The following is a 25,203-nucleotide window of genomic DNA, read 5'->3' on the forward strand; positions in this document are numbered from 1 at the left end:
AACCACTACAAAAACTCTGAAATCATTTGTTGTTGTCCACTAACCACAGCGCTGCGCTCTACCCTCTTTTTTCGGTCTATGGCGCAAAGCCACCACGCACGCTCAACATATGACAGCACCCAGCATGGGCAACTTCTTGTATTTTGTATTTTGTAGCATAGCCTACTGATTCAGACGCTTTTTTGTCCAGTCGTTACGTTGTAAGGGGCGTTGGATTTGTTACAAAGACTGCTCAGAGTAGCTAACGATAAGCGTTACATAATCACATTACAATACTTCAAAAAATATCCTAGGTTCTTCTTAACATAAGTTCTCCGATTTTCCCAAGCGATGGAATTGTATCATGACAAGTATGCGTAGCTAGTTAGGTAACATGCGGGTTTGCACACATGGACGTTAGATAGCGAACGTTTTAGTTTGGGTTATTACCGGTACAGCAAGGCATAACGAACGGGTGAGTATTTCTTAACACAACATCTACCTAACTTGGCGATAGTTGACAAGCTAGTGCTTTTCTTTTGTCTGTTAGCATTCAGCAGTGACATTTGAGCAATTTAACCACATTTAATCTACGTAAGGTGGTCGTACATGACGTTAATCTTTAGATGACGTTTCTGTGGTGTTGTTGACAGATAACATCGTTAAATGGTCCGCTGAAGTTGTTGCTTTATTAACAACTGTTTGTTAGCTAGTGAGTTATCGTATTTTACGAATGATGGTTTGGCCAGTTAACATTAGTTATATTATTTGAGATGATTAGCGAACAAGTAGCAGGTTATACATTCTGTCATATTCAATTTTTCCATTCAACTGTGTCACAGCTTTTGAGTGCATTCTTCCAAATTGGTCGAAAGAAAAGGCCAATCGTTTCGTGTTTCCATTAGCTGTACAGTGTGAATTAACGGGAGTGTAAGTAATTGAGGTGCCCCCTTGTGGTAGCGTTTCTAACCGTGTGCGAAATAAGTAGGATTCACCATTCTCGTTGGATGTCGGTCCACATTGAAAAGTTTGTGTAATTGCTTCCATGACAGATACTTCGGTATTGTTCAGACTGCAAGGCTGTATAGAGTCCCAGTATAGAGTGTGATTTATTATAATGATAGAAAGAAAACTTAAAAAAAGAAGTTAGCTGACATTGACCAAATGAGTTGCTTTGGTCTGATATTGCTGATATTGCATGTATTGGTAGCATCACATATGCTTTTTATGATCTCCTGTGGCAACAGAGCTGAATATCTAGGCTGTGCATTAACTTTACAGACGACAAATAATAATATAAAAACAAGAATTACATTTTTATTTTTTTTTATTAAGCAAGCAAAATACCTCTGGACATCTGTGAATTCCAATAAACATCAGCAATACTGATTATCCCAGAAATCAGAGATTAAATAACCTAAGTCTATTGCACAATACGAAACCAGTGATAGTAATCTCAAGGTTGAGGCCAGCGGGAAGAGAGAAGAGATGTAAAGATGAAAGATTAGGATTTACTGCAGTGGAGATTGCAAGACCGAAGCGAGAGGAGATGAAAATAGCCTTTAAAAAGGCTGTTTAAAGTGTACTGCAATAGCAGTAAAGCAGTAAGGCTATCCTTTTAAAAATGCTGTTTGAAGTGTGCAGTAGCACTGTTGTAAGGCTAACCCTTTAAAAGGGCTGTTTAAAGTGTGCAGTAGCAGTGTTGAAACTAAGCCTTGAAGAAGGCTGGTTAAAGTGTACTGCAATAGAATAGCCTTTAAAAAGACTGTTTAACGTGTACTGCAATAGCAGTGTTGTAAGGCTAAGATTTCACGTTTTGAAACTGAAGGGATGACAAAAGAATAGCCTTTGAAAAGGCTGTTGTCAACACTATTGATCGGCTGTAAAACTGATCAAAATACAAACAGAACTCTAGTGTACTTGTTGTTGACGTCTGCTAAAGTTAATTGTTGAAACTTCAAATGAATACTTTCAGTATTTCAGTTTCATCGGCCAGGCTGAAGACATACGTGTCTGTGATTCGTTAGTGCATTTTGTAAGCGAAAGGTCTGTGACCACACGCCCAACTTGTGAGGTGGTACTTAGTCTGTATTTTAACAATTAAGTCATACAATTAAATTAAATCATATAATTCCTCATGTGGCATGCTTTGCCTTTTTTATTTTTTTACTAGTGTAATATTTATAAAGCTAGTTAAGGTCAGTATATGTTGTTATTTGACAAACCTAGTCAACTCAATAGAATAAACAGTTGTATAGCTTAAGCAGCACATTTATGCCAGAATCTCAAAATTGAGTAGTGCATTTTAATGAATGATCAGGCTTCAATTACTCGTATTGCAAAACTATGACTTGCGACCTATGCCGAGTTTGACGTGGCAGGTCACTGAAACATTGGCGGGGGAAGGGCTGTATTTCTGACCCCGTGCGTCCAATTGAACTGTAACTTGATATTTTGGCTTTTTTAGCCAAATTGGACCTGTACCAAATTTGATAGAAGCGGTTAGCTGTTTTGGTTAGCGCATTATTGTCTTCAGTATGTTTTTGTTTCTATTCTGCAGGTGCAAGTCCCTGTGAAGGGCCCTGTGAAGTCATGAAAGCACAGAAAACCTCATCGCAACCCAAAGGGACTTTGCGAAATGGCAACAAAAGAGCTAAGAACTCCAAATGGCACGGCCACAATAAATCATTACATGCAGATGATCCTGCATCAGCTAGGCATGAGCATGGGATAGCCAGCAGTGGGAAACCCAGCATGAAACCTCTGAAGAGGCAGTATGCTAAAGCTGTCAGCGCTAGGACTGTAAGCAGCCTTCTACCTGCAGGACAGAAATGTAAGCGCCTAGCAGCACATACGCACAGTAACGGACAGGCTGTGAGTGTGTCCAGCAGCGGTGACAGTGAAACGGAGGACTCGCAGGGCTGGAGGGCCTATGCCCAGTCTGTGCTTCAGAATGGCATGCAGACCAATGCTGAGGCTGAAGAAAGCTTGCCGTTAGAACACCTAGGGGAAGACATCCAACCATTTCTCACCCAGTTTGACCATGTCAACAACCGCACCTTGATGGTTATGCGACCAGGCCAGGTAAGCATAGGCTCTTTCAAACACCTCAAATGCAAGACTGACCATGGGAAACCACTTTGTGTTTGTTGCCGTGTTCAGGTCACAAGAACATGTCTATTTTAACGTATTAATTTAATATTGTGTATTTGAAAGAGCAGTGTGTTTATTTTAACACATTCATTTAATATTGTGTATTTGAAAGAGCAGTGTGTTTATTTTAACATATTCATTTAATATTGTATATTTGAAAGTAGGGATGCACGATAATATCGGCAAGACATCGGTATCGGCAGATATCGTCTTCAAAACTTAATTATCGGTATCTGCAGATATGAAAAATTTCTGCCGATATACCTGGCCGATAAGGTGACCTGTAAATTATGCGCACGCGAAGCAAATGTTAATGAGCGTTGGCTGTGTGGCAGTAGCCTACTTCACATTATCAGAGGATGATGACAAAATGCCTATTTGTCAGAAAACTTTTCAGGAGAAGGAGGAGGAGATGCAGCTTGGCCATAACGTAGGTTGCATGCATAGATACAGACCACCCGCATGCCACGCTTTACAACATTACCTGTCGCGCTAATAGCAGTAATAAGTAACGGAGTTAGCTAGACAACACTAGCTAGTTAGCTTGCATGCTAATTGACACCAGAGAAGTTGATGATACCTCATTTCACGGGATGTGAAACGTAATGTCACAAGCCCACGCTATCTGTACATGGCTCACTTTTGCATTTATGGAATTTATACAGCTAACTTGGCAATAACGTTACATAGATTAGTCTAGAAATTCTAGAAGGGACGTTCTTAAACTGTAAGTCAGTGAACCAAGGTTAGCTTGCAAAGTTATCCAAGCATGCTACGTGACACCAGAGAAGTTGATGATGCCTCATTTGACGCGATGTGAAACGTTATGTCACGAGCCCACGCTATCTGTACATGGCTTACTTTTCCATCTATGGAATTTATACAGCTAACTTGGCAATAACGTTACATAGATTAGTCTAGAAATCCTAGAAGGGACGTTATTAAACTGTAAGTCAGTTAACCAACGTTAGCTTGCCAAGTAAGCCAAGCTGCATTTCCAGAGTGTAGTTGTTCAAGTTCAAGGAGCTACTGTTCAAGTATGAAAATTGTGACGTGAAAATATAAATAAATCTGCCATATTTTAAACCATTTCAGTTTCATGAGTGAATGTCTATTTCTAAAATGATACAAATCAAGTCTGTAATGTCCTGTATTAACAGCAATACCCTAGCATAATAACAGATTCATTCTAGTACAGGAGAGACTTTTCAATAATTAAAAAGCTGAGGTGTATATATCGGCATCGGCATCGGCAATCGGCCGAAATGAGCTTGTAAATATCGGCATATCGGATATCGGCTAAAATTCAATATCGTGCATCCCTATTTGAAAGAGCAGTGTGTTTAGTTGATTGTGTGACTTCCTTACATTAGCCAGTCATTTGGCGTACAGTTGTCTGTGAAGTGTGAGTGATGGGTTGGATATAAGTTCCCTTTGTGTCTGTATGGTCTCTGGTGTTTGCAGACATTGTGTTTCCGGGGGAAGTGCCTGCTGACGTGCTTGTATGGGCGGGTGGAAGTGTTGGGCTTCACCATCGAGGAGGGCCAGCAGCCCTACCCCCTGTACTCCCCATCCTCTCACTGCCCCCTCACCATCACTGCCTTGGCAGATAGTTCCCTATCCACCAAAAACCGCAAAGAAGGCCGGCAGGAAGCCAAGATGGTTGTGCGCAAGTACCTGTCCTCTGGTAAGATTTAATTTTTGTTGTTTCTGTGTTTGTGAACCAAACAAGGACACACGGTAAAACATTATCACTTGCCTATTTTTATACACAACAGAGTACTTAAGGTATACAGTGGTTGTGTTCAGAGAATTTAAGGTCTACAGTGGTTGTGTTCAGGGTACTTAAGTTCTACAGTGGTTGTGTTCAGAGAACTTTAGGTCTCCAGTGGTTGTGTTCAGAGTACTTTAGGTCTACAGTTGTTGCAAAAAGGCATTACCAGCATTATTACCATCTAAATGGCAGGTCCTAAGTTTGGAATCACACAGAATCACCCACAGTTTCCGAGAAAACCCCATAATTGTATCCATGAAATAAAGGTGCAAAATTAATCAAAAATAGTCTGCTCTACTGGAGCAAATGTTACGTTGTTATGCTACGCTATTCAAGACGTAGACAAAGTTTGAAATAATAATAATTTGCCTTATCAAAGAATCCTCCTTTAACAGCGATTACAAACTTTCCAGCATTACTTGCTTCAACTAAATATGTGTTGCATAATTTGAAGGTAATGCTTTGGGTCTCTCTCTTGTAGTAGGATAAAATGTCCTCCAGTCAGGTGCCGTCCACAAGGTATGGCATGGCAATGGGGTTAAAGCCTTCCTTGTTAAAGATTCCTTTTACCCTGAACAAATTACATATTTCACCAGAACCAAAAATAAAACCTCCGCAGACCATCACATTTCTTCTACCACGCTTGATAGATGGTAATAGGCAATCCTCCGGGAACTTTTCATGTTTTCTGCGCCTCACAAAATGGCTTCTGTCATCCAAACATCTCAACTTAGATTTGCTTGTCTTTATCATATTTTCAACCATCTTTAACCTAGAGTTGTTTTGTTCCCATTTTAGTCTTTTCCTTCCATTGGCCAGTCTTTGATATGGGTTTCTTGGAAGCCCAGCATTCCAGAGCCTCTTCACTGAAGATGGCTTTGACGATGAGACTCGTGTTTAATGGATACTATTTAATAAAGCTGTAAGCTGAATACCTGTAAGGCATCCTTCTCAAACTAGAGATTCTGAATTTCTTATCCTCTTGTGCAGTTGTCCACTGGGCCTCTCACTTTTTTGTCTGAGGTTTCCTCTGATGCTAGCAGGTACTATATACAATATATAACACCAACAGGACACTAGCAGGTACTTAGTGTTTCACTACAACATAACACAAACAGGATCCTAGGTTCTCAGAGGTTGAATTCCTGTCTAAACTGCAGGGCTTCAGAATGTTTTAAAAATGAATGTGTAAGCCAACAGTCAGTAAATTATGGTTATGATTTGAAATGGCGACAATAGGGTCTGACATCTTTTTCTAGTAGCTTGTACAGAATTAAAAGGGATACATTGAAAGTTTAAGTGACGGATTAGGTGCAAGGTTATAGCTTATATCACAAAACAAAACAATTCCTGTACTTAAAGGAGAGCTTTTATTCACCAAATAATTATTTAAACTAGGCGACATGATGCCCCATCTTGGTCAGGTCTCTTCAATCACTATCCTAAATGTTAGCAAATCACCTTTGTTAGGTGTTTCTGTTTATGAATGAATCTGGTCATATATCATAATTGTATTTTTAAATCCTTACATTTCAAACTAGTTTACTCTAGCTGTTTGTTATGTGTGTGCACTAAGAAACACTCTAGTGGTAGTGCACAGTCCTGGTTCTGTGGCAGAGCTGATCTATCCAAAAGTGTGATATAAGTCATGTACGAGGCATTAGGGGCGGACCTGAGATTCTACAATGGTGGTGATGTCGTGAAACATGGGCGATTTGCTCCACCATCATCATCATTATATATAATGTCCTTGTTTTTAATTGCATCAGTACTTCAGTACGTCAGAAATATAGTATAGATCAGGGGTTTTCAACAGGGGGTCCGTGGACATGAGCCTATGTTGATCAGTTCACCATTGAATTAAAAAAAAAAAAAAAAAATCTCTTTGATATTTCATCACATTTCCAGATTACTATTGAATAATGTGAAAATATCGTGTTATAGGCAGAATATCTGTGCAGGGGGAGGGGGAGTTTACAAACATGCATGCGCGTGCAGGCACATCAGCAAATCACTTTCTAGTAAGAATGGTGGTCCCTGGGACAAAACCAGTTGAACACCCCTGGTATAGATGTAAATATATATAAATGGCTTCCACTTGAAAACAGCTGAATTTGAATGGAACAACTTCGTAGGAGTAAAAGGCTAGTAGATCTGTTTTCTGCAACAATCACGCGTATTTCAATGATGTATAATGTAAGCTAATCCTAAATGTTTAAAAGGCTCATTCATCTTTCAAAGGTCATCTGTGTCCAGCTGTAATGGTGTAAATGTGCATTCATTGAATTCAATAGCCTTTTATAATGTTAACAATGTCAACACTAGTTTTGTTAGTTTTCACAAGATCATGTTGCTTATCTCTGAAAGACGGAAAAATGATTGCTAACTTTTGAACGGTAGTATATGTATTTGATACTGCCATTGGACAAAGGACTGTGGACAGTTGGTTTCAGCTGAATCATTTTGTCATTTTATCCAGTAATCTCAAATTTGTGCAATTCTGTATTTAATATTGAATTCCATTTACTCAGATGGGTTGTTTCCAACATGGCTGAAATAATTTCATGGCATGCAACAACTTGTGATGTGTGCGTTAACATAGTGTTTGATGGGTGCCTTCACATAGTGTATGTGTTTGTGTTTGTATAGTGCCAAGGAAGCATCTGCTGAATGAGATGGATTCAGATTCCTGTGCTATTCTGCTTGAAGCTCTGGATAACCCCCTCACGCGCTTTCTCACTAGCCAGTCCCCGCTCAAGGAGCTCTTCAGCCTCAGCTCGGTAAGGTTGGATATTGCAACCACACTTGCTCTGTATTAATAGACATGGATGTTGAACTGTTCCATCAAAACCTTTAGATTGGTTTATGGGAATTTGCCTGTCCCAAATTTTGGGCTCACTTAATGTGAACAACCGATAGGAACCAGTGGAGGGTAAAGATCACCCTAGTGACATGTTAAGTTTGCTGATTGAAGACAGATATTAAGATATGCGTTTGATTGCATTTCAAACAACAAATGTTCATACTGTAAATATAAGAAAAATAATCCTTGCACTGATGAGTCAGTGGTCACATAGCACCTCCTATCCTATGACGGTTGACCCCATTTGCAGCTTTGGCATTGACCACCACTTTCAATATGCGATATCTTTTTGAATGTTTCCTTATTTGCTTGATGCAGATGAGATTTGTTAAATGATTGTATAGCAATATTGGTGATTATGTGGTTCAATGCTTTAATGACTTCTGTGTGTGTATATCTAGAGAGAACTCCGTGCAGACTCAGCAGTGGATAACTCTGCTTTGAGTGCAGTGGGAGTGACGGCCCTGAATAGTAGTGGATGCCCGGGGCTGATGACCTCCAGGAGCTACAGAGATGCCCTGCACAGACTGGTTCGAGTATGGGGAGGTGCGTTAGCAGCATATAGTGCCTCTGTGTAACTCTCAAGTAACCTCACAATACTGCACAGACTGGTTCGAGTATGGGGAGGTTCGTTAGCAGCATATAGTGCCTCTGTGGAACTCTCAAGTAACCTCACAATACTGCACAGACTGGTTTGAGTATGGGGAGGTGCGTTAGCAGCTTATAGTGCATCGCTGTAACTCTCAAGTAACCTCACAATAAATCTTTAGGAAACTGAATGCTGAATTCAGAAAAATGAAATCTTTGAATAACATCTTATTTCTACTGCTTATAATTCAACAGACGATGATTGTGATCGCTGTCCAGTTATCCTGGTGTATGGTGCTAGGAATTCTGGGAAGTCTACCTTTGTTCGTCACCTCATCAACAGCCTCCTTAACCAGTGAGCACCAGAAATACTCATACAGTCACACTGCATCCACACACTGGTCAAAGATTTCAAATGGAAGATTATTTTCAGCAGTGAGAATTTTTAGCTTTAACTAACTGTTGTATCGGCACTGCTTTTGAAACGATACAGTGAGCAGTAGGGGTGCAACGGATCATCATTGATCCGTGATCCGTTCGGATCATCTATTTCGGTTCGGCACACGCATGATCCGCGGATTGATTGAAATTGTGCGCATGTTGAGTCCACAAACAGCCGTAACCATTCCTGCTAGTTCCAGGGACAGAGCTACTTAACACGCTCTGGGTAAAAGTCTGCAACAGTTCCCTTTTCAATAAGCAAACAGTCCTATGGCTCGTTGTGATTTATTGTCCTCAGCGTACAACATGTAGAACAGTGGGCATGGAAAATAAAAGTAGGCTAGACTTCGGTGACTACTGTAACAATAACTGCTGCCTCTAGTGCTACGTCTGTTTCCATATACTCGCGCTGCCACACAAACCTGTGGCCTAAGTTACCACACAGACGTAACACGTAGCTGACATAGCGATTGCTAACATAAAGAAAAACCTGCAACACAGCTCAGTCATGTCTTGTCTATTTTTTTTTTTTTTGCTGATCCGAAAAATGATCCGATCCGTGACTCTGATCCGAGGAACGATCCGAACCGTGAGTTTTTTGATCCGTTGCACCCCTAGTGAGCAGTATTCACATGTCACCAGGTGCAGTATTCCCTTGAGCAGTATTCACATGTCACCAGGTGCAAACATTCACTTGTACAAGTGACTTCGACTCTCTCTCACTCAATTTGACAGTATTTTTTGCATCGAACACTTGGAACTAATAATTCGGCTTGATAGAATCTATTGAGCACGCCAAACGGGACCAGAACGGACTGCAAGACGCCTTGACATTTTTTCCCGATCTTTAAACATTGATCCCAAAGTGTCACATATGCACAACGTCATAAACAACCTATTTTTATAGGATATTTTTTTAAGAAAACACATACTTAGCGCTTGTGGCAAAGACTTTTTTTAAATATAGGGGAGGATTTAATTGTAAGTAGACATGTGCGTTCTCAATCTTAACTTTTTTGCAGCACTACCAGCGTAGAATACATGGAGTGTGATGTGGGACAGACCGAGTTCACTCCCCCAGGCTGCCTTTCTCTGTCAGCGGTCACAGAGCCTCTTCTAGGTAAAATCTTCCACTGGTTTACCTTGGAGTTGCCTTCATACAATGGCTGAAAACTATTTATAACCTGCAATGAAACATTTGGACCCTAATTATGCAGTGTGAAATTTTGACCCTAATTATGCAGTGCACATTTGTAAGATCCGAGTATGGTGATAGGAGATTGTTTTGAATATTGTTATGAATGACCAAGTTGAAAATTTGCGAGGCAGAACCCTATTGTTACTACTGTAGGGTCAAACGTATACTGAAGCTAGAACAAGAACATTTGTTAACGTTTGTTAATGTAGGACTGCCTGTCCTAGAGCCTTATAACAGACCTTCTCCACTGAAAATAAAGTGTATTATAATTGGTCAATTCTATGCTTTGGCACTCCTCAGCACTGAGTCCATATGTCCTTGACCCTTTGAACTGTGCCCTCTAGGCCCTCCCTTCACCCATCAGCAGGAGCCCAGACACATGGTGTACTACGGCCAGGCTGACTGCCAATCGGATCTCGATCGCTACCTGGACTCCCTGAAGTCTCTGTGGAGACACAGCAGTGGTGATATGCCCGTCATCATTAACACCATGGGCTGGGTTAGAGGTGAGGATTCTATCCCACAGCCATATATATAGGTGTACACACACACTTCTTGTGCTAAGCTCAACGTTTTATGGGGATTTTACAATTTTTCAAACTCAGTCAGTTTTTATGTTCCCATGATCACATCTGAGACTTGGGGTAAGGGATTAGTAACTAACCAGTAGACTTTAATCCAAATATTTAGTTGGTTTAGTTTGATTTATCTTGATTTAAGCCCAAGTTTTCTTTAATAGTTTTCTCTCTCTCTCTGTTTAGGTCTGGGTTTTCAGCTGTTGGTTGACCTTGTGCGTTTCTTCTCCGTGACTCACGTGGTTCAGCTCAGTTTTGGAGAAACCTCTCAATGTCCTGCACTCACTCCTGAGTTCCTGAGAACTGCTCACGGCTGGCAGACGCACCCCCCAGCCCCGTCCGCTCTAGGACAGGCTGAGCTTCAGGAAGCCCCAAACAGCCATGTGTTCCTCAGCATCCACTCCGAGTTCCAGGGGGCTGGCACCTCAGGGGAGATGTAAGAGAGACACTTGTCATTTGTGTCATGCAGTTTCAACCTTCACATCTCACACTGATTGATTCCGATTGCTCAGTCTCTGGTAGCTTGAGTGATAGCGGAAGCTGCCATCAGCCTCAAGGTCATGGGTCCCATTCTAAGTCAATTGTTGTTTGGGTGGGATTGTTGTGCTCACATCATTCTTCTGTTAACTTCCATTCAAGCATTGGCTTCCGGTCTCATCTGTTAATTTGTATTTTTTCCTAATGGCCTTATGTCTGCCATATGAAACACGTAGAGGACTAAGTGATGTAGGTACTTTTCTGGCATTAGAGCAGTTCATCTAACTGTCCGTACTACATTTTATGTAGAGAATCTCTCTTTTTCTGCATCATCAGGGCACTATGGGGTCAAATGCAGCACTGAAACCACTACTTCAGGGCACTGTGGGGTCAAATACAGCACTGAAATCACAACGGGCAGTTATCTGGCTTGTGCAAACAAACTAAATCTGAGCTCTGGTAGTATTTTCTGTAACTGACTGTATGATGTTCATTTGCTTTCTGGAACGAAGGCGACACCAGCGCAGTAATGAATTGAGGGACCTGTCTCTCATGGGATACTTCAGTCAAATGCAGTCCCCAGACTCAAGTCTTGTACGGCCTCTACACTGCTTCACACCTTACCAGGTACACCTCCCTGAATATGGACGCTATATGAGCGTTTGACAGCAATAGCTATGGCTCGTATTTGTGTTCTGGTTAACCGTGAAACTCTTTATTGTGTTCTCCCTACACCTTCCCTAGGTGCCTGTCTCATCTGTGGCTATTGGTGTGACTCATTGTGAGGTGGCCCCCTCACACATCCTGTATGCTGCCAACGCCAGCCTAGTGGGACTGTGCTGCCTGGATGAGAATGTGGCTGGTCGGGGTGGTCCAATGCTCCTTTCTCAAACTCCCATTTGCCCCTGTGTTGGCCTGGGTAAGAAATAGTTTTATTTTTGAAATAAAGTCTTAAAGACTGTTAAAAGTGAGCAGTCTTGCTATTTGGAAAATAGGTCATTCCATAAGAACTAATTTAAAGCCTTACAATTTGTCATGGATTTTCATGGGAAAATAAGGTATATTCATATAGATTTTCAATTTTTTTTGAAGTAAATTAAATATTGTCGAAGCAATACGTTATTCTTGCTGCTCCCAATGCACATACGTTTGAACTAACCAATGTTTCAAAATCGACATTTCTGATGGGTCTCTATCTCCTGGTATCTCCATTCAATGTTGTGTTGCAGGTGTTTTGAGGGGTGTGGATATGGTAAGGGGTCTCTATCTCCTGGTGACTTCATTAAATCTTGTGTTGCAGGTGTTTTGAGGGGTGTGGATATGGTAAGGGGTCTCTATCTCCTGGTGACTCCTGTCCCTCCAGCTCTACTCCGTAGAGTCAACTGCCTTCTGCTCGGAGAAATCTCCCTGCCTAAAGCCCTGCTTACCACACAGGTAGACTACACACACACACACACACACACACACAGCATGTACAGTACTTCTTAGTTCATCCCATATCATATTTGGACTGATTACAAAGTTAAAGCAGAATTATTGTGTTTGATTTGTTTAGTAGGGGTTGGTATGATTTTCTCAAAAGAATTGTTGAGTAAAACAAATATGAGCTACTTTCACTTCATTTGATACCCCTAGAATTGATATTGTAGTGACATAGTATTGAGTGAAACTGGGGTCTCTATTATAATATTGTACAGCCCTGGCATAAGGCAGTCCTTTTTAAATATTAGATATTATATGCTTTTTAGATAGGTATTTGTTCACACAACAGAAATTGATTTCCTAGGTATCTCTGAGCAAAATATTTTAAATATATGAATTTACAGAAATTCATCGTTAGACTGACTAGGTTTATGATAGTTTTATTAAAGTTTTCAAAAAGGTTATAATAACTGATAATACGTAAGGGATAATGTTGAGTCCACTGGTCAGTATTGAAAAATTAAGCAAAAATAAGGATGAAGAGGATCAACGTGCAGCAGAGCGTTTTATCCCGGTTATTATACAGTGAATTGCCAAAGCGGTAAAAGACATTCCTCCATATATCTCTTTTGAAGTGATTTTGTTGCAGTTCCGTGGCTTCTGCTAGAATAATAGTTTCAGGTGTTGCGTAGCACACATTACTTGCTGACTTTGAGTTTTAATGAATTTTCATTAAATGAACAGACTACTTGCGGAGTGATATGAAAGATGTGAACCACAAGATGGCCCACGAGAATGGCATATGTTTTCCTAAATCCACCGAAGTGGAGTTCAAAAGAAAGTCATTCTTAAATTATTCTCAACTGCGTTCGAGAATGAGGCCCATTGTCCTTAATCATTCCTACTTTCAAGAGACATTTTAGATGAAAATAAGATGTTTTGTCAGTTTGTAGTTTTCTATTGTTTGTTTTTGCATATTTTGATTGGCTTCAAGGCACTGTTTCAAGGCACAACTGATTACTTTGTAAAAGGAATATGCTAATTTGGAAAAGGAATATGCTATTCTTAATAAAAGTAGTGTACCAACTGTTATTTATTTAAATGGTTGGTGTTCATTACAATGTCGTCACATGAGTGATTCATTGTAAGAATACATTTGGTACGAATGGAAATGTAATTTGAGAGACCATGACTCCAGCATTGCCCTCCTCTTTTGTCTTTCAGTCTGGAGTGGACGGAGACCTACCGTATGTCACCACTGACTACAGCTTTGAGCTGACGGGAGCAGGGAAACTCCATGTGTTTAAAGGACTGGCCAGGCCAGGTTTTGTCAAGGCCAAGTAACTAGGTAGAAACCAGGATGTCAGAAATAGGACTTTATTGACTGTATTTGACCAAGACAGCAAGAACTACATTTGTTGACTTTGTTTATAGTCTGGGTATGCAATGTTTTGGTTCATGTGCTGGTCAGATGCACTACAGCCAAGGAGACATGTGATGTTTTCCTGAAAAATCATTGTCACCATCAATATAGGGTCATGTCACCATTAATATAGGGTCATGTCATTACCTGCACAAAATTGTCATCTTACAGGTCCAACCAGCTTGGTAATTGTTTAAATTTAAGTTTTAATTTTTTTTTTTTATATAGCCATTGCCATGCATTCACAAAGGTGCTGATCTAACATACCTGAACAATTCTTCAACAGCCCGCTGAACATTATCATGTGTCATTATATGTTTCACTGAACGTTTGGAACCATAAGAACCTCGGCATTCTTTTCATATAAGGATCATTTTTAAGCTATATCTAAATGGATGATTACCAAAATGTGTGAGTGGTTCAGAGAGCTCAGACATTACTTATGAGCTTTTTGTTCTGATAGAGAACAAGTAGATTGAACCACTTTAGTTTCAAAAGAAATAACCGTTTTGGATGAATCCAATAGAGAAGGATTAGTTTGAAGATATGTATGAGGCTGTTTACGTTTTTCATCTGGTCCAATGTGAATATATAATGAAGGAAAGTTGGGGAGCTAATCTGCAAGTCTTTTTACTTGCCGTTCTGTATTTAAATTTCACTGCATTGTGGACTTGCAGCAATTCTGTCCTCGTCATCATCGGTTAAGGAGCCACTGTAAGGGGAACCTCACCTAGTTTGGATCTCTTACAACATGGTCTAGTGTCTATCAGTCCAAACCACATGGTCTAGTCTAGTGTATTAGTCCAAACAGCTGGTTGTAACTATATTGCTTTGTGTGGCCAGCAAAACATTTTTGTTCTAGACTGGACTTGCATATTTTACCCTATTTTGTCATGGTTAGGAAAGTTGTGTGTTTTGTTTTGTATTACCTTTTGACAGAAACTCTCTGATCTGTTGTACTGATTAAAAGATTGTCACAGCAAAATGCTTAAATATATCCAAATTTGTTACCAACAAACTACACTGCTTGTACATGAACATTTTGTTTAAAAAAAACAAACAAACGAAAAGAAATCACACTGATGATTTGTTTCCTCTGTGTTTTTGTTTCTATTTGTTTTAAGTTCTTTGTTTCCACAATTTAGTGTAGACACATCAGTTCCCATTGTTTCAGTTTGTAAAATAAAGTGAAATAAAGTACACGTGTTACAGATCTAACTTCATGTCGTTTGGTCCACCACTTCTGCTGATAATGAGCTCTTCTGCTGATAATGCTGTGATGTGTGGTTTTTGCTCAGCTTGAGGGCAAACCAGTAAAGGTGAAGTCAACTTTGATGGATCCCCATTCACTTTGAATGTGGTGACGTCATCCGTTGCCAAACTGAATTGTGATTCCGTTGTGTGGATTGAGTTGCTTCCACCGAAACTTGAGAAATGTTCAACTTTTCCAGAGGCAACACATGCGTCAGCCAATCAAATCGCATGTATGCCCCATTGGCATTTTCTTTTTTAAGTTACCAAAAATCGACACTGTACAATGTAAAAACCCAGTTATTGAAACTGAAAAATATGTCTGAGGGGATTTGCAAGGTGTCTAAGCCAGCTATTCAATGTTAGCATGCTACTACCCACACGGTAAACAGCTAGTGGTGTGATTGGTTTGTTGACCTGTCAATCTCACTTAAAAAGTCTCTGTTATCAACACACCCCCATGCGGCAGATATGCCCTCCATCATCCGTCAAGCATCCGTTAGGCAACGCATACATGTGAGCCAGCCGTTATGCCTTAATATTTATGTATTAGCAAGCAAGCAGGCAGGAGGAAACCTGTGTAATGTGTTAATGCAATGGATCTTGGATGAAAATGTACTCAAGTTACCTCAGAACTCCGGAGTTGCATATAAGTATATTTATTAGACAAACAACAACAAGCTTGTTGGCCTCACCTACGTCCTGGCAGGTCAGAGAGAAGCACAGGCCTTCTCTCAGAGAGAGAGGGAGCCGGGACTGCAGCAGATGAGAGAGAAGCGATATTAAACAATCGCACAATGTTTATACAGGTAGAAGTTTAGTGTTCTCTGGCACCAAAACAATTTGTCAACAGGGATAACCACGTGGTGGGTCTCTGGCGTCCGAGACTCCCTGTCTTGCAAGGATGTCAGTTTTGCACAAGGTCGAAAGAAGCACAGTTCGACCCTCCTTATCACCTCTGACCCAAACATGCTCTTGCACATATGCAGACTAAGTGGCACCTAATAATCTAAGTTAGACAAACACAGAAAAGCCATGTTCCTGCTTACATAAGCACATGATTAATACAAGGTATATATTAATACAAGGCACTTGATTAATATATTCTGAAGTCATTACCAGTGTTTCGAAATTATTTGTATCAAAGTCAAACTCAGAAAAACCAAAAGAGGAGTCAACATATTTTTTGCTCAGGAGATCCCCATGCGAGAGTATGTAAGACCTCATTTGTTACAATTAGCCTAATTTGAAGTGTATAACTTTTCTGTCCCTTTATTTTAAATGACCACATTTTCCAACCGGTAAAGCAATGCTGTTATTCTTATCTGAGTCTTCAGACCGTATCCCAGCAAAGACTGATCTAAGGGGCAGGCCCCAGGCTGTCAATTGATCCTCATTAATTTTGTACCTGTGGGTCCTACCAAAATGGTTGACCGTTGGTTGGCTCATTTCCTGTCAGTGATGTGCATACGTTATATATGCCATATGGGAATGGCCCAATGGCTTTTTTTTTTTTTCTTTTTTTTTACATCTGGTAAGGGTAAGTTCCTGTTAATGATGTGGTGTAAAGCTCATGGTTCCTGGTTTGTGCCTTTTCTCTAAACTGTGCATCATTGAGCAGTACTCCTTGACTCTCTTGAAGGGAAGGAGCTGTGCATGTTTGAGCAGTACTCCTTGACTTTAGGTAAGGGAATTTGTTTTATCTTAGACCTGTGTTGATCAACTTCAAATTATTTATTTTAAAGGCAGACTTAAATAATAAATAACAACTAGTGCTCAAAAGTCATTTCAAATATTCTTTAACCTGGTTGAGTGTTAATTATGGAAATATCTGTCTTTTCCTGCTTTTGTAAAACTGCATTTGCACTCTTCTGTACTAAAGGATACATTCACAGTAGAGTTTTATCTGAACATCTGTTAACATTGTTACAACTGAACCGTGAAAAACTTTTGAAAAAAATCCAGAACATCCCTCAAACATCCCTTTTCAGTAGAAATACCAGTTCAGTTCTAGTTATCGTCTGTTAATGTAAAGACTGAGATGCAAGATTAGTGGACATTGACCCACACAATTCATATTAATACTTTATAGCCTCAGGGCTGTCCAAGACAACAAAATACAAAAATAAGCTATGATCAAATTTACATTTTAAAGATGCAAGTGTATTAGTATGCCATTAGGGTTCTTTGTCTAGTTGGATATTTGCTGTGAGAAACTGTGAGATGTGTGGTTAAAAAGGAAGTGTGAATGTCTCTATGCATGCTCACAGTACACTGTCAAAACCAGCACACTCTAGAGGGGTGAAATGTTACTGTGCAGTAGAAGCTGATTGATATGTAGTCCACACATAGATGAACTGGAACTGAAACCACATTAACGTTTCAAATACAGAGTGTTAACTGATTAGAATTAACAATAATTTTATGAAATGAGGAAGTGCTCTATGCTTCGAGGGAGTGTGATTACATTTCCGGACCCATGCTTAATGAAAGAAAATAGCAACACATATCACACTTCACACAACACATTCAGCCCTGACGGGGGTTCATCAGCCACTTCAAGTGAACCCGAAACATTTTATCTTTTGAAATATCTGTAGATACTCTGAAAGGGATAGTTACATGTAGACTCTAGACATTTGAAAAGAAACGGTTCTTGTACCCTAGTGACAGATTGCTTGACGACCTTATTCAGGAATATTTTCTTTGTTAATCTTTCTCTAATTTACAGGATTTGCAGCCATGTTCTTCCTGTTATGGGTTCTGATATCAGAGGTGAGTATGTCTCCTACCAACCTGTCTGTGTCTATGGTCTCAGAAGCAGGCTGGTTTAAAAGACATGGCTTTCCTGTGATCTGGAACATGCCCACTAAACGCTGCCAGCATCGCTACGGGGTCTCCCTGTCTGTGGAGCGATATGGTATTACACACAACCCTAAAACACGTTTCTGGGGTCCTGAGATCAGCCTCTTCTACCAGCAGCGCCTCGGCCTCTACCCCTACCTCACACACACGGGGTCAGCCGTGAATGGAGGCATCCCTCAGCTTGCTGATCTCAAGGCTCACCTTTCGCTGACCGAAGGGCAGTTAGAGGCAGTGCTTCCCCAGGACTTCTCTGGATTGGCTGTACTGGACTGGGAGAAGTGGCATCCTCTGTGGAGCAGGAACTTTGGCGCTAAAACAGTCTACCGGAAGCTCTCCAAGAGACTGGTTAGGTGGAACCACCCAGAGCTGATGCCGCAGGATGTGAGGTCTCTCGCCAAGAAAGCGTTTGAGCAAGCCGGACGGGCCCTCATGCTGAAGACACTGCAGCTCGCCATGCACCTGCACCCTGCTGGATCCTGGGGCTTCTATGGCTTCCCAGCGTGCCCTAACACTAATCCAGGAGGACGGACTGGCTACACCGGGCAGTGCCACAGAGGCACAGCACAGCTTAATGACCAGCTGGCATGGTTGTGGCGGCAAAGCAGTGCACTCTACCCCAGCGTGTACGCTCCATGGAAACTGGCACAGCGTGGGCACATTCAGCTCATGGTCCGACACCGCATACTTGAGGCCCTCAGAGTCGTAACCCAGCATGCAACAGACCTGACGCCCACTCCTGTAATACCCTATGCAAGAGTAGCCTTCACACACACACAGCACTTCCTTAATAAGGTATAAATACACACAAACACTGACACACACAAGTGTTAAATATAATGAAGAGGCATAGATGTATGTCAGAAACTTGTTCTTGAAACAAGGCCAATCTTATTCTACCATTAATTCTCATTTGAATGTGTCAATTTATGAAAATCAAGGTAAAAAAGACACTCCATATCAAGTTTAAGGGATATTTCTGTCTTACTGTTTACTCATTTTATTTTGAGCATGTGTGTCCTAGATATGTCTGTATTGTCTGTCTATTCTATCCAGACATATTTGGAGAACACACTGGGAGAAAGTGCAGCATTGGGAGTAGATGGGATGATACTCTGGGGTGAACTTAGCTTTGCAAAGACTAAGGTAAGTGTCTGTTCTTACAGTTGACATTAGTACTTCATGTTCTTTCAAAGGACCTGCTGCTTACTTCCTTCCTTTATGTTATATATGTCAACACTAGATGAGTCTGTATACAACCCTGTGTGTGTGTGTGTGTGTGTGTGTGTGTGTGTGTGTGTGTGTGTGTGAGCAGACTCAGTGTTTGAAGCTGAAGGACTACATCGAGAGTGTGCTGGGTGAGTATGTGGTCCAGCTGCGTCATGGAGTGCATCACTGTGGCCAGGTTGTGTGTGGGGGTCACGGACGCTGCGCCAGACGAAAGCCCCACTCAGGTCACATGATCCCCCTCGGCAACAAGATGCCCGACCCTGTCCTGCTGCGCAAAGCATTCCAGTGTGTGTGTCATGGAGGGTGGAGCGGCCAGGCCTGTGAGCAGAGACACACACCTGCCACTAAGTGAGGTGCAGTGGGCTTACAGAGACAGACCACACCTTACAACTCTACTTGTTTCACATGTGTGTGTGTGTGTGCGGAAGGATTCTTTAACATTAAACACTTCTGGAAATAGATCTGGACAAGGGATGACATGGGATGTAGAGATGATTTAAAAAAAAAAAAACACATATCTGCCCCATTTCATTCTACTTGGCAGAATTCACTGGATTAACACACATACACACACACATACAGACACGCACACACACACAAACACGCCATTAAGACCAAAAAGCGGTTGGTGCGTTGTGACATGCTTTGCTTTGATGTAATAACCACTAGCCTTCAAATGTAGCAATGCTTGTCATGTTGGTAGGGAACTGGAGGTGAGAACAGTCTATGTAGAAATATGTCATGAGTATGTGGAATTTTTTTTTTCTATGTAGAAATATGTTAAGAGTATGTGGACACTCTTTTCACACTAAAATGTGAACAGTGAAAATATGTTCCAATATTCCTATTCTATGCATCTCTGCTATTTGTTATAGGTATTTTAAATACTTTAATTTACATTATAGATGACATTGAAAGTGTATAGCTTGAAACAAAGTAATATTGGAGAAACACTGACTTAACATAATGCCTTGAGTTGTATCAGTCTAACTAGCGACTAACCTACATACTGCAACATTAATCCTCAGGTGATGGTAAATACTTGCTTTGTATGCTAACAAAGTATTTTCATAGTGGTCTGAAAACCTAACCTTACCTAGTAAAAAAATTTCTAATCATTTATATTTGGTGTCTATAATTGGAAAGATGGCATGATATTGAGAGGGAGGGATCTTAACCAGGGGCTCAGTTGGAAAGGTGGACAGGGGAATAGGGGGTCGAGGAGAGAAGTGTCAGAGGAGTTAGCACGTTTAAAAATAAAACAGGAACGGCCAGGACTATACCTGGAAGTAGCAATAGCACTGTTGACATGACCTAAAGAATACACAGGACTGTTTGTCATCGGATTTCTTCTGGCTTCTCCCTTGAGTCAAATTTCACCGCTTTTGACTGACTACATCATAACAGCAAAGACTACAGCTGTTTTCTTGAGCTTTGAATGGCCCATTAAGGCATCCTCCCAAAAGATCCAATCTTATCTGAGAGTGTTGCAGATATCTTTACGTTTGTACAGCACAAACCACCCAGTATTTTCTACAGTTTATTATCAAATAGACACCACAAGTCACTGTATAACATGAATGCAAAAGGAGCTCCAAGAGAGAGCATGGTCCTAGAAGTTACAAAACACACACACACCAGTGTACAGTTAGGCACAAAACACACACACAAACACCAGTGCACAGTTAGGCACAAAACACACAAACAAACACCCGTGTAAAGTAAGGCACAAATCTTCCACGCCGGCCTAAGGCGGTAACGATCATCAAATGTCTACACAGAGATTGTACAGTGTTGTGAATATGGTAGACTGAGCTGGTGGGCAGGTTGTGCTGCAGACTGTGTGGTCTTGTGTGGTTGGAGAGGAGAGTGCCAGAGTATGATATCAGTGTCCTGTGGTCTTGTATGGTTGGAGAGGAGAGTTCCAGAGTATGATATCAGTGCCCTGTGGTGCTGAGGTTCCTCTCCAGGAGCTGCAGTTTGTGTTTGAGCTGGGACACCTCCTGAAACTGGCCCAGATGCTGCAGCAGCACCTCAGAAAGGGAGCTCACTGTACTCGCCTGCTTGACTGGACACATGGAAGACACAGACGAGAGAAGACATTTCGTAAAAGTACCAAAATTATGAAAAAAAGAATATAGAACAAATATTTTGTTGTCATTTCTGAGAATATGCCTCACATACCACTTCAACAAACCATTTTTTCTCAGAATGATACACCATGTAAGGCATGGAGTAGTTGGACGAGTGTTTGCTACTAATGAATGGTATCTTCACGTGGCTATAGTTTCCTTTTATACAGAACCTTACCTCCCTTTAGATCTGGAAGTCCAGGGACTGGTAACAATATGTGAAGTTATTAAGGGAACTAAATCAGGAAAGTTTGGTATTTGTACAATCTATATAAAAAGATACGGTACAGTCTTACTTGAAATGATAAAGAAATAAATGAAGATGCTTCTATAAAAAACTAGTGTTTTTAAGCCAATAGGGCTCCCTCTGCACCCTTAGTTTAATGTTAAATGTGAAATTGTATCTTAGCATAGTCATTTGTGTCCCCTTGTGTTAATGTTAAAGCTTTTGAATGATGCTTTAGGGAACATTACTATTACTATAAAGCAATGAAAAAGGTACTGTATAGGTTCTTGTGTTCACTCTACATTACTATTACTTTAAAGGAATGAAAGTGGTACCGTATGTGTTCTTGTGTTCTACATTTGTATGTGTTAAGCTTGTCACTCACCCCATCTAGTGGCACTATATGTGTCTGTAACAAATCCACTCTCCTCTGGGGGCAGCATAATTGGACATCATAATTGTAATAATTGAAAGGGCTTAACAAGAAGAGGTCAGGGATGTTTGTATTACCTACGACAAAGAGGATGACAGCGAGGGTGATGAGGAGGAGGCTGAGGCTGGCGTAGATGAGGATGCGCGGGTAATATTTCTGAGCCTCGTTGGGGGGCTGATTTGTTCGACGAGCAGAAGGTCTGAGAACCGGGGGTGACACATTCCCGTTGGAAGGAAGAGCAAAGGGGAGTAGGGGTGGTCTGCCTCCTGACGCTGCTAAACAGGAGAGTGGCTAATTTAGGGTGTGAAAACAAGTGACACATACAGTGTGTGGTGCCCTACCTCACCTCAAAATAGTCCCAATATCAGACAACTGAATAAGCAAATGAAAAATTGTAGACACAGATGGAGTGAGAGACACAGGGACAACACCTAGATTTGTTGTCTCCTGAACTGGCAGAGACATGCAGTGTTAGACCTTCTACCTTGGAACACTTGTGCAAACAGTTCATTTCAAATAACTAAACACAAAATCAAACCAGAAATGACGAGCGGTAAAGTTCATATTCCACACTCCTCTAATGAAGGCCATAAAGATCAGTGAAAAGACCCCATGAAACAACAGCAGAAGTAGCTTGCCACTTGAATAGCATGAACAAATTGATTTATCAGGCTTTCAAAGTTTAGCAAATTTCTTGACCAAACCCCAAATGACCCTATAGCACTCTATGGATCGCTCTGTGTCAAAAATGCATTTTTTTTTTTTATTGATTGTTTTTATTATAAACAATCCATGTATAATACATTAATCAGAATGCCTCTTCAAAAAGTAAAAGTCTGGTGCCATACAGACGCCATGCAGAGAAGCTATGAAAATGGCTCAAACTGAGCCAAAGGCATTACTAAAGCATTAAAAAATAAAGAACACATTTTGTCCCATTATCGCACCATGATAAACCACACTTTGTGCCTCCTGAAGGTTAACAGTAACATGGACATATGTAGTATGTTATGAGGATCCCAAAAAGAGATCAGCCAACCATTGGTCAAACTGCTCAGTGACAAGGCATGACTAGCCCAAGCATTGGGTCATAAGTTCAATTCATATGATCATTTCCATTCTTTAATATTGATGCTAGTCCATAAACAGAGTAGTAGTCCGGTATATCCTATCGAATAGCAGCTTCACAGCTTGCAAGATTGACAGGTAAGAGCAGAAAGAAAAGATGACGGCAGTGCACTGACATGTGCTGAGAGCGGAACATGGGAGTCCAAAACGAAAACTAGGTTAGGGCATCGGAGCTCATCCCTGCTATGTAACCAACCTTTACTTAAGTGTGGTCAGTATTCATGCGACTATCTGTGAGTGAATGTGCTGCGTGTACCTTTTGGAGGTTGCTCAGAGTGGTTTCTGTGCAAGTCATTTATAGATTCGACTGAGTGCAGCTGAATCTCTGTCAGATCCCCATCACTGATAAATACAGGACGTGAAGAGGGAGACTGTTTCAGCATCCCTGGAAATCAAAAGACACAGTGATAAAATGTTGCAGTAAGTTCATATTAATGGTAGCTGCCAGGCAGTATTTTTGTTGATATTGTCCGTTTTGAAAACTGCCTGTTTTTTTCCAGTCCCTTCCCCAAAGAGCATGTATGCATACTGCCTTGGCAAAGTTAGTCACCAATGGTCTTTGTCTTAACTGGTTGAACCTCTTCGTCCTGACTTTTTGGATAAGGAGGATCAACATCTGTTTCCCCCTGTTAACAGTGCTTAGGACAGTCAGTCATACAGACCAGACTATGCATTGGAGCACATTTTCTGTTTTCTTGATATGAAAGCAAAGGTTTTCTGCTTCAAAATAAGGTACAAATCCCTTTTCTCCCTCCAAAAGACAGATATTTTGAACAATGCTAAAAACATGCACGGCCTACAAGAAGATCAAGACGAATACCCTCACATAGGCTACTAGCTTTACATGTTCAAAGCTGGCAAACCCTGTGCTTGACAGAAACAGTAGACAAGACAGAAAGGAACACTCAAACCTAGAAATTTCAGTAACACTCAAAACTGCCACTTAACGTGAGGAAAACAAAGGAAACAATGCAAAGACCACACCGCTATGACATTAACCTTTTCGGGTTTGTATGGTGACACGAACACGAACTGGTTCCCTCTGATCCTCCTTTTTAGTTCACATAACTCCTCGCTTACCGTCAGAATATGTCTTCAGCAGACTCATCTGGAGAAGTGCTCTGGGTGTTGTTGGCTAACTTTTGCCTTAAAAATGGGTGAATTATAGGCCTGAATGAAATCCTGATCCCGTTATTACAGTTGGCTAATTGTTTTTCAGAAGTAGGCCTATCCGGACATCATACAAATACCGGTATCGTTAACAGTGACTTGAACAGTCTAAACTGTTGTGTCTCTGGTTGCATGTCATGATTCTGCCCCTCCTAGCTCAACAGTCTCGAGACAAAAATAGTTACTAGTGTGCAAGGGTGGATGGGAGTTATTAATAGCCCATCTACGAGGGTAAACGATGATTTGATTATATTGGGGTCGCTTGGACAGTGAGACCATACACTTGAAGTGTAACTGCACCCTTAAAATGTGTTTTTGAATTGTAAATGTAGCCTTCTGTGATGAAACACATCAATGCTGGTGTAAATAATGTCAAAATGTTGTATAAATCGGCATTTTATTATAGGTTATAAATGAATAAGCCATAGGCTACTGTTTAAAATCCTCTTCAAACTTGTAATGCCGATGCTGACGTGCAGTCAACTTTGGGATTTATCGTTATGGGTGACGCACGTCCCCCAGCCTGTTAGTGTGACAGCTGGGGGTGACGTTACACTTAAGAGGCACAGTAAGCGATTCTTTCCAATACACTTTTTTTTTTAATTCAGCTAATATCTCCCTACAGTCCGCTAGCTGTCCAGAACAGAGTGTGCGCTGACAAAATCACAGGTGTTAGTACACAGCCCTGGCTATGTTAATGGAACACAGAGTGGCTCTGACCGAAACACACACTATACCAGCCAATCAACAGCAGGGGGTGTGTCCGTGCATATAACAGGGGGGGAGAGACAACGTGCTGAACTCCACAACACAAAAAAGGGAAGGGAGGGGAAAGGGGAGACAATCAGCAACCTGGCAGGTGAATTCATATACGTATC

The 25,203-nt window shown here is 40.9% G+C and overlaps 3 protein-coding genes across 6 annotated transcripts; 2 read left to right on the top strand and 1 right to left on the bottom strand.

The window, feature by feature from the left end:
* Window positions 1-117: 117 nt before the first annotated feature.
* nol9 (nucleolar protein 9) lies at window positions 118-15,052 on the top strand. Its single transcript, XM_080853727.1, has 13 exons — window positions 118-454; window positions 2,540-3,063; window positions 4,597-4,819; window positions 7,556-7,686; window positions 8,171-8,315; window positions 8,613-8,712; window positions 9,821-9,918; window positions 10,341-10,502; window positions 10,758-11,007; window positions 11,561-11,675; window positions 11,793-11,967; window positions 12,349-12,482; window positions 13,695-15,052. The coding sequence occupies exons 2-13, from the start codon at window positions 2,572-2,574 to the stop codon at window positions 13,812-13,814; spliced, it is 2,145 nt and encodes a 714-aa protein (XP_080709853.1). The 5' UTR covers window positions 118-454; window positions 2,540-2,571; the 3' UTR covers window positions 13,815-15,052.
* Window positions 15,053-17,886: 2,834 nt separating this feature from the next.
* hyal3 (hyaluronidase 3) lies at window positions 17,887-19,588 on the top strand (the record flags this gene model as incomplete). The annotated part of the gene is made up of 3 exons (XM_080853734.1): window positions 17,887-18,801; window positions 19,063-19,152; window positions 19,322-19,588. The coding sequence occupies 3 exons, from the start codon at window positions 17,887-17,889 to the stop codon at window positions 19,586-19,588; spliced, it is 1,272 nt and encodes a 423-aa protein (XP_080709860.1).
* A 61-nt stretch (window positions 19,589-19,649) lies between these two features.
* LOC308377160 (uncharacterized protein) lies at window positions 19,650-24,465 on the bottom strand. 4 transcript variants are annotated; one of them, XM_080853742.1, is made up of 5 exons: window positions 24,236-24,465; window positions 23,706-23,781; window positions 23,412-23,540; window positions 22,105-22,302; window positions 19,650-21,304 (listed from the first exon to the last, which is right to left on the bottom strand). In XM_080853742.1, exons 3-5 carry the CDS (start codon window positions 23,536-23,538, stop codon window positions 21,174-21,176), a joined length of 456 nt encoding a protein of 151 aa, XP_080709868.1. In that variant the 5' UTR covers window positions 23,539-23,540; window positions 23,706-23,781; window positions 24,236-24,465; the 3' UTR covers window positions 19,650-21,173. The 4 variants fall into 4 exon arrangements, with proteins under 4 accessions (XP_080709868.1, XP_080709866.1, XP_080709865.1 ...); XM_080853740.1 differs by lacking the exon at window positions 23,706-23,781 and having other exon boundaries at window positions 22,105-22,299; XM_080853739.1 differs by lacking the exon at window positions 23,706-23,781.
* Between the last annotated feature and the right edge of the window lie 738 nt (window positions 24,466-25,203).

This window comes from Sprattus sprattus, assembly GCF_963457725.1.
Source record: "Sprattus sprattus genome assembly, chromosome: 16".
Classification (NCBI taxonomy): Eukaryota; Metazoa; Chordata; class Actinopteri; order Clupeiformes; family Clupeidae; genus Sprattus; species Sprattus sprattus.